Source organism: Schistosoma mansoni (genome assembly GCF_000237925.1).
Source record: "Schistosoma mansoni, WGS project CABG00000000 data, chromosome 2 unplaced supercontig 0193, strain Puerto Rico, whole genome shotgun sequence".
Classification (NCBI taxonomy): domain Eukaryota; kingdom Metazoa; phylum Platyhelminthes; class Trematoda; order Strigeidida; family Schistosomatidae; genus Schistosoma; species Schistosoma mansoni.
The window spans coordinates 142,595-152,772 of NW_017386002.1; the positions used below are offsets into that span (position 1 = coordinate 142,595).

The 10,178-nt window shown below is 43.2% G+C and overlaps 1 protein-coding gene across 1 annotated transcript; it reads right to left on the reverse strand.

Annotated features, from left to right (window-relative positions):
- Positions 1 to 7,251: 7,251 nt before the first annotated feature.
- Smp_090370 (hypothetical protein) lies at positions 7,252 to 8,185 on the reverse strand (the record flags this gene model as incomplete). The annotated part of the gene is made up of 3 exons (XM_018791511.1): positions 7,252 to 7,346; positions 7,382 to 8,000; positions 8,039 to 8,185. The coding sequence occupies 3 exons, from the start codon at positions 8,183 to 8,185 to the stop codon at positions 7,252 to 7,254; spliced, it is 861 nt and encodes a 286-aa protein (XP_018645319.1).
- Positions 8,186 to 10,178: the final 1,993 nt, after the last annotated feature.

The following is a 10,178-nucleotide window of genomic DNA, read 5'->3' on the forward strand; positions in this document are numbered from 1 at the left end:
GGAGAACACCAACACAATCACACTTGACGGCGAAACTCTGGAAGAGGTGGAAACATTCAAGTACCTGGGGAGCATCGTTGATAAACAAGGAGGATCGGATGCAGATGTAAAGGCGAGGATTGGCAAAGCAAGGGCAGCATTTCTACAATTGAAGAACATATGGAACTCAAAACAACTCTCAACCAATTTCAAGGTCAGAATCTTTAATACGAACGTCAAGGCAGTCCTACTGTATGGAGCTGAAACGTGGAGAACTACTAACTACATCGTCAGGAAGGTACAAGTATTTATAAACAATTGTCTACGCAAAATACTCAACATCCACTGGCCGGATACTATCAGCAACAGCGTTTTATGGGAGAGGATAAACCAGCTTCCAGCTGAAGAGGAATTTAGGAAAAGACGTTGGAAGTGGATCGGACATACATTAAGGAAATCACCAATGTGCATCACGACTCAATCCCTAACTTGGAATCCGGAAGGGAAGCGGAAAAGAGGAAGGCCAAAGAACACACTACGCCGGGAAATAGAAGCCGATATGAAAAGGCTGAATAGTAACTGGAAAGGAAGGCTCAGGACAGAGTTGGATGGAGAATGCTGGTGAAAGGCCTATGCTCCTCCACAAGGGGTAACAGGCGTAAGTAAGTAAGTAAGAAGGTCTGTATAAGGTTAATATTGGTAAGTGGACCTCCTGGTAAAAGATCAATTCCTGGAAATTTAATCGACGATAGCGCTATTTCCAACAGTATGTCTATGATAAAATTAAACAAAAATGGAGATAGTAGACAGTCTTGTCGGACAACACATGAGGTTGCAAAATCACATGACAGTTCGCCATAAGCTCTTACTCGACTGGTATTGTTTGAGTAAAGAGACTTAGCAGGATTCATGTACTTTTGTGGTACGAGTAGTACGTCAGAGAGTTTAGCTCTGTAAAGAAGTTCAGATAGCTTTCTGTAAAAGTGATCTTCCACTTCATCCGGGCTACAGTCAGTGGGAGCGTAGGCAGAAACGACGAAAAGGCAACGACGTGTGTCCCTATCCTTCCGAGTTCTTACGGAGCCATTTAGCCGGACAACACACAGGCGACTGTTAACGGAGATCCATTTTAATAGTGCTTGTTCTGCACTCTTACTAAGTTTTATGTCTACACCTGCAAGTCCACGAGAACTAGCCATCGGGTCTTCAGATACACGGAGGGTGTATTTCGTTGGCTGTCCATTTTGGCGATGTGAGGCCAGATGGATGACCATACAAGCATCCTGTATGCGTGTTTCGGAGACATAGCATACATCAATCGTGAGATTATAGGGTCTTAGCCAAGAAGGCCTGTTGGCCGATTTGACATAGGGTACGTACGTTGAAGGCTCCAATGTGTAGTTTCGAGGGAGGTTTTATTGGACCTGGGACAGTGTTCCGCGCACTAGAATCGTTGGCCATCGTGACACTTGAGGAGGAAGCCGAAAGAGGAATTTTAGTGTTGAAAGTCGAGGTGGGAGGAGTAATAGGAATTAAAGAAGGAGATTGATTATGAGTACAGTGATCTTGAGTGCTGTTAGAGGTATCAGTCAGTCAGTCACAACGTAGAACTTCGTACGTACGTACATCAGTTCCAGTTGCCATACCACATTAGCACAGAGATCCAGTTGTCGATTCAAATCCCATAGTGGTAGAAGTAGTAGGAGTATAATCAGAAATCCAAAAGATTAGGGTTTGAAGAAATTATTGAAGGAGTATAGTACAGTGAAATAAATTTGGAAAGAGATAAAGATAAAGACATGAGGAATTCAGAAGATTAGAATTTGGTAGAACACAAAGAGTGGATGCACCTTCGCCATTGCAAACGATTTTGAGCCATGTCATTCAAGGTCTCTAACCATCGGTTGCTGTCATCACGCGAATCCCAACCAGGTAGTCTATACCTATCAACATGATCCAGTCCACTTGTCAGTGACTTCATTGATTTATGCCATGTTTTGGTCTGGCCAACCCTAGCTTTCTTCCAACCTACTCCTAAACCATGAAACATTGCACGTCGGGGCAGTCGGTGGTCGGGCATACGTAACACATGTCCCAGCCATCTCAACTGATGAAGTTTCACTACTTCATCAATCGATTTGCTATCCCTACCTAGTACTCGTCTCCTAACAACTGCATTACTTACCCGGTGGTCCCAGGATATACGAGCAATGCTTCGAAGACACCTATGATCGAACACTAGTAGCCTACGAATATCCTCTACTCTTATAGGCCATGTTTCACTGCCATAAAGTAGGACGGAGCGAACTGCTGCACAGTAAACCTGTCCTTTGGTTGCTAGACGGATATCTCGCCTACACCATAAATGACGCAAGTTGGCAAAGCTAGACGAGCCTTCTGTATCCGTGCTGAGATTTCGTCACATACCAGACCACAAGGGCTGATGAGACTCCCAAGATAAGTGAAGTGGTCTACACGATCAGCTACTTCACTCCCTATCATTAGTTCAGGTGTCGCTGCAACCCAATCCTGAAGTAACATTTTGCACTTCGAGGGAGAGAATCGCATCCTGAACATGCCTGCATAGTTCCTTATAGTGGTCAGAAGACTCTGCATGTTGTCAGCGTCTTCACCGAGTAAAACTATGTCGTCGGCGTATTCTAAGTCAACAAGTGAATCTCCCGGTAAAAGTTCAACTTCAGGAGATTGAGATGATGAAAGTGATATCTCTAAAAGTATGTCAATGGCAAAGTTAAACAAGAATGGGGAGAGTGGACAGTCCTGACGAACACCACTTGAGATAACCAATTCTGATGACAGTTCGCCATAGGCTCTAACTCGACCAGTTGTGTTCGAGTAGAGAGCCTTTATGAGGTTAATGTACTTTTTTGGTACTCCTTTCAGTGACAAACACTGCCATAGAACCTCACGATCAACGGAGTCAAATGCCGCCTTAAGGTCAAGAAATACTACTATTGTGGGACGTCTGAATTTGTGTCTATGTTCTAGGACCTGACGTAGGGTGAATATCTGGTCTATGCAACCACTTCCAGGTCGAAAACCAGCCTGCTTTTCTCTAGTCTGCTCTTCACGAGCTTTGGTTAGGCGACCTAGTATTATTCAAGCTAATATTTTAGACACTATATTAGTCAAACTGATCCCTCTGTGATTGTCACAGGAGGACTTTTGTCCTTTCTTATAGACTGGCACAATCAGTGATTGGGACCAGTCAGATGGAATGAAGTCCATTTCCCAGATTCTACCTAAGACCTCAGTCAATCTCGCTGCTAGTACTGGACCACCATTCTTAAAAATCTCAGGGGTCAACCTGTCAGGGCCTGCTGCTCTCCCTCGCTTCAGATTTCCTATAGCTTTTTCAACCTCACAGAGGGTTGGAGGACTTACATCAATTTACCATTCAGGACGACTGGGGATCGTGGGTAATTGAAGTGTGGCTTAAGGCCAGTTGAACTGATCCCTAGTGTTCTGCCCATCGATCCAATCTCCTGGATTGAGAATGAATAATATGCCCATCTTTATCTGAGATGGTTTCACTGATATTCGGGTTCATAATACCGGTTTCTTTAATGAGTCTGAATAGCTGCCTACTGTTACCTATTGCCACTGCCTTTTCCATCTCTCTTGCTTTCGCTACCCACCACTGTTCACGATCATTACGCAGGCTTCTTATAAGCCTACGCTTAAGTTGACTCCGCTCTTCGTTATGCTCAGAGCCAGGTGGGATGAGTTTACGAGCATCTATTAGTGCGGTAGATGCTGCCGAGATCCATTGTTTCTCCCTAACGTTATGGTTTACCTTACTAGCGGATATCACTGCTGTTTCCACAGCTTTTCGGATGTCATTCCACGCTGCTTCGGGGTGGACACAACTTACATGGCTGCCTAACTGATTTTCTAGTTGTTCCTGAAATATATTCTTAGCTTGCTTATCATTAAGTAGAACCCTTAGAGGCTTCCCTGCAGTGTCTTTCCTACGACCAGTAAGACGCAGACAGATACGTGCTCGCACTAGAGCATGATCTGAATCTAAACATGTGCCCCAGAATGAGCGACAGTCTTCTATCGAGCCCCTCCATTGGTGGCTGATAGCGATGTGATCTAATTGGGTCCAACGTTGGGACGAATTCGGGGGTCGCCATGTCAAAAGATGTTTTTTCTTATGCTTAAAGTTAGTATTTGCAAGAAATAGGCGGTTATCTGAGCATAGCTGCAACAGACGGTCGCCATTATCTGTTCTTTTCGCCATGACACCATAGGATCTACCCAGGTGTCTTTCCCTTTCACTTAGTTTACATACTTGAGCATTAAAGTCACCTGCTACTATTACTACATCAGAACGCCTAGCTTCTCGGAGAAGGTCAGAAAGTTTCCTGTAGAACTCATCTTTTATATCGTCTGAGCTGCAGTCAGTGGGAGAGTAGGCAGAGACGACGAAGAGGAAACGACGAGTTTCCCTATCTTTCCGGGTCCTTACTGATCCGTTTAGCCGGACAGCGCATAGACGACTGTCTACTGGGATCCAGTCTAAAAGAGCTAGTTCTGCCCTAGGACTTAATGCTATACCTACTCCAGCGAGGCCACGGGAAGCAGCATCAGGGCTTCCAGATACACGAAGCGTGTATCGAGATGGTTCTTTATTTTGATTAGGTGCGGTCAAATGAATGACACTACTCGGATCTTGTATGCGCGTTTCGGAGACGCAGCACACATCGATGGTGTAAGATTCTAGAGTCCTAGCTAAGGAAGCCTGTTGTCCTATTTGGCACAATGTTCGGACATTAAAAGTTCCTACATGTAGTTTAGAGCGTGGTTTCAGGAAACCAGGAATAACGTTCTGTGTACTCGAATCGTTTGCGCTAGCGGTGCGAGGTGATAAAAGACGTGGGGAAGGGTTAGTCGTGGAGATAACAGAGTATTTGGGGGTAGGAAGGATTTGAAAAGCGACCAACTTAGTCTCGTGTGCAGTTAAGGGTATGAGGGCTAGTATCACTTCCCGGCTGCCCACACCGTGGAAGGGTATTTCTTGAGGGACCTGAAAATGAAGTTGGATTAGTGTTGGCCTTAACGACCTGGAAGCGTGACCGCAGTGCCAAAGGGACAACTGCTTGAGGCCGGTCACGCGTGGCCTTTTTGTGGGGGATTTTTGACGTGTTAGCTCCGTTCTTCAAAAGTCCTTACCGCCGGAGACGGAAATCCGTGGGATAAGGTGAGGTGTGCATTTTTAGGGTCGACCTTTTCTAACCCCACCCCTCCTTGTGGGAAGGCAGCATCGCTGTCATACTGGTTGTCTGAAGAAAACACCTTACTGCTTTCACACCTCTGTACAGTCAGCAGTACGACTTCGCCTTCGGACCTTGGGATTGCTGCTTTTAGTCTCACCGCTCTTCAACCGACCTGTCTGGCATGGTAGGACCTTGAGGAACGGTTGTTCCAGCCAGCATAGCTCGATTGGATCATCACGATAGGCAAGCCCGACCACCACGTCAAGGTAGCAGCAACGGTCGGGCTGTTAGAGGTATGAGGGAAGTTATCACTTCCCGGTTGCCCACACCGTGGAAGGGTTCTTCTAGGTGTACCTGAAAAGAAAATCAGGGTAGAGGTGGTCTTAGTGACCTGAGAGCATGACCGTAGTGCCAAAGGGACAACTGCTTGAGGTCGGTCACACACGACCTTTTTGTGTTAGTCCCGTTCTTCAAAGGACCTTACCGCCGGAGACGGATATCCGTGGGATAAGGTGAGGTGTGCATTTTTAGGGTCGACCATTTCTAACCCCACCACTCCTTGTGGGAATGCAGCATCGCTGTTATGCTAGTTGGAGGAAGGAAACACCTTACTGCTTTCACACCTCTGTACAGTCAGCAGTATGACTTCGCCCTCGGACCTTGGGTTAGAGATCCCAACGGATATGACTTAGAACTCCTCGTCTCTTATGGACCTAATCTTCACACATGATGATGATGTCAGTCGAATAACTTTCCTCATACTTTTGGAGAGGAGTGATCATGCAATTATCTTATTTAGCTTCAAGACTGAGATATCCTATCAAACAGTTGCGCCGTCCCGTCCTAACATATGGAAAGCAAACACGAAGGCGATCAACTCTGCAGCATCGACTGAAAACTGGATAACTGACTCAGTTGCATCAATAGAAAAGTCATGGATTCCATACCCAAAGATATAAAATCAGGCAACTCAAACATTTATACCCTGGACAGTCCCAAATAAGAAGCACGGCCATCCCTGGATAGACCAGGACATTCGACGTTTACTAAGACAAAAGATGGAATGTTGGAACGTTGCCAGCAGCCTTGACACAACAAATACGATGGAACGCAACGGCTCTGTAAGAAACACGTGTATAATTACAATCCGGACAGCTCAGCAAAAACATGAAAAGCAGTTGGCACGATACGTAACCAAGCAGTCTAAGAAACTATTTTCGTACACAAATTACAAAACAAGGATGAAACGTCGGATTCCCAACTTAATTAAGGAAGGGATTAGATCCCAAATGATAGAGGATGATCAGGAAAAATCAGGGGCTATGGCAAACTATTTAGGGGTAGCTTTCACTCAGGAGCCTCTCCTAGACGAAGAACCAGACCCAAATACAAAGTCAACAAACCGTCTGCTCACTGTAGACTTTGATTAAGACGAGGCATTTAAAGAGCTTGGCACCTTAGACACGAAAAAATCAACGGGACCGGATGAACTACATCCTAAAATCTTGAGACTAATTGCACAATATATTGCTGCCCCACTCATTATTATATTCAATGTGTCACTTGATCAAGGCGAGTTATCTACGGACTGAGTCTGAATCTGATTATGCTAGGAACAAGACGGCTGCAGGGGTTCGAATATTCATAAGATACGACAAAACAAACTTGGGGCGTGACCCCTTTAGTTACTACAAGGATTAAACAGATAGTTACAACCCTTTTCTATTTTAAAAGAATTTCATATTGATAACCAATAATTTGAACAACAGTTCGCATGTTATGTCCCAGCAGTTTGATTTTCCAAAGACTGATTAACAGGTAGGATATTATAAGGACCTTAATGCATGAATCAGTCATTTTTAACTCTCACCAAGTTCTGAGAAAGCAGGACCTCTTAATAGAGGCCACTGGCATCTTTGTATATTTCTAGGTTTAGACTGAATCCCAACAATAACACAGACTGTGATAATAGGTCATCACTAATTACTCAGAACATGCTTTAATCTAGTAACATAAATTGTATAGACACTCAACTGAATGGAAGAGAAACAAACCTTGTGGTGAAAACTGATCCCTCCTCTTTGAAATCTTTGACCTCTGGTTTTGGAGGAATATATTCCTCGTCTAAAATAGGATTTAGTAGGAAGAGAGTAGCATACCGTCATCATCCCCTTGCTGATTGTTAGTGTTCTGCTTAGGATCGAGATTCGCAGGTTTTTGTGAGAAACTAGAGACGCTAGGAAACTGAAAAAGCGACGGGGAGAACTTATTACTAGTTGTTGTGATAGGCGGCAAACCAAACGAAAATATAGGCTTCTTATCTGTACAATCAGTCGAAGAGCCAGAGGATATAGGTGTGGATTTTGATATGGAATTTCCGAAAACGAAAATAGAGTTTGGTGCACTGTTGGCAGGAGTCTCAATAGCTTCAGATGTTTTGGCAATTAGGCGACTGCTAGCTTCTTTTTTCTCCAGTAGTGGAACCGCATCTACCGATGATTGTTTGGGAAATTTAGAGTTGATTCCCGATAAATGTTTGTCGTAATCGGAGAATATTGGGCTGAGAATACAAAATGGGTCTTCTTTAACGTGTTTTGTAATCCAATCGAGTAAGCTCTGATTGAGATTTTGTAGGTGTTCAAGATACTCAGTTTCTTCATCCTTATGTCCGTTTTCTTTAACACTAGAAGGGTTGGGTCCAAAATTGAATGATACCGGGTTTCCCCTTGAGCAGTCAGAAAAAGCGGTAAATGACTTAAATAGTCCAGACGTTCCAGTCTTATGAAAAGTAATTAATCACATAATAGAAAGCTTACAGGTGTCCTGTTAGTGCGGGCTGTCAAAATTTTTCTTTGTGAAAGGATCTCCTTATCTGCTTTATCGAAGTCTCCTTTAGTAGTAGTTCTTAAATCATCGTCCCAGTTATCTTGATTCAACTCAATATCAGCCCGTCTTTTGGCCATATGGTATTGTAACTTCCCTTTAAAAAAGACCGCGTTAAAATCAAGTGGTGCAAAAAGGGTTCACATGGCTGTAGACGGAATAGAAGAAGCTCCCGCTTAACAGCCTTTTGTGTCTAGTAGCGGTGGATCACCAATACCTCCAGGCAGGCATCTAGGTTTATTATCAACAAAAGAAGAAAAAGAAATCGTTAAACCAGTTTCAGTTTGGAAAGGACAGGAGGCTTGATGGCCTGTGTTGATCTCAGTTGATTCAGCTTTCTTTTAAAAGAGTCAACGCATGGAGCCTCAACTACATGTTGTTAGAATTTACATCTAGTGACTATCTGCCCATCCATGCCACACATGAATTGAGACAATCCTGTAATACTATTCTACCTGACATACTATCAATGGATCACCAAAACTTTCCGGTTTTAACTTAAGACCCGTATGGGAGACCTTGGTGAATGCTTTACCTGGATCTATGAAAATAACATCTGCAGGAAAATCTCGATCTTTCGCCGGAGCCTAATCTTCTCTTACGATTAGCAGATTTGTCAAGCATTCAAATGGTTCAAATGGTTGAGGACGGAATAGAAGCATGATAGGCCTTTCCGGAAACCATGTTGTTCCCTGGTTAAAAGATTATGCCCTTCCACATGGTTTATAACAGCCATCTGAAAAATCTTTCTCATTAGTTTGATAACTAGACTAACTAGTGGATGGTTACTAAGTTTCCGCCCCCGCCTTATACACCGGAGTAATTAGTGCATCATTCCAGTTTCTTGGCAGTCTGGATTGCCGCAGAGACATATCAACCAGTGTGGCCACAGGTTCGGCAATTACATATAACTGGGTTTCCATAATCCTAAGATGAATATCGTCAGGACCACTGGACTTATCGGGTCTGAGATTTGAGGTAGTCTCAAGACAGTACCTTTCTCAATAACTATGGAATAGATCGACAAACTGACCCGATAGAAAACACTTTACTAAAATATTCCGACAAATCTTCTGCTTTTTTGACATCATCTCTCACTAATACTAACAAGCATTCTTGTATCGAAATTGATAGTATTCTATCAGTTTTTCTGAGTTTACCTTTTTATATACGAGAATAACCGTTTCAGATAATTTTTACAATCCCCAACCATTTTTGTTATACGACTGTCTGGTCTTAATTATCAACGCTTTACAAACATTCCTAGTCTCACAATAAGTGGATCTGTACTATTCTAAGCCAATAGAGATGAGTATATTTCAATGCTTTTTACTACTTCTAACCTGATCGCATATCGTATCACAAGCCCTAAACATGAACTGGAAAACAACGTGATTGCTATTCTCTAGTGGTGGAAAAGTATTTACATTGGCAATATCTTCAGTCCCATGAGTGATCACCAAGTGTAACAATGAACCTTGGTTCGGGCCATAGTGTGTGGGTTTGGTTGCATTCTGTACTAAGGCATGCTCCATTACTGTTATCAGGAACCTACTATGAAGTGAGTTTATGGATTCTACTGTGGTCATCTCAGTCCAACTAATATCAGGTGCATTTAACTCGCCTGATGTGTGGGTGAGAATGACAATTATTGGATGCTTGCCTAGCCAGATTTGTAGACAGTATGGCAGGCGTTAGATGTGTTATATATTCTCCTGTCCTTATAATTACTGGATTTTTGTTGGTCTGCATCGGCTTGTTGTCGGCTTTTGGTATGGAAATATATTTACATTCTAGTCAGGCTAATCGCGTGTTCTTGATCTAAGTTGTGTAAAAGTCCTGTAGAATGAACACTGGGAAGGAATCTAGTGTAGATATTCGTCTAAAGTAAATTAACGTCCCATTCGTAAAGACGAAGAAAACCGAGCATTATAACATCTAATATCAAGCATGAAGCTGAATGTGCTCTAAAATAATGTCATCAGCCAAGACACTTAGTATAAATGAATGCCACCTGATAATGAGATCAGAGCTTGTGACCTCACAAATTCTATTATCATGGGGTTTGCAAGC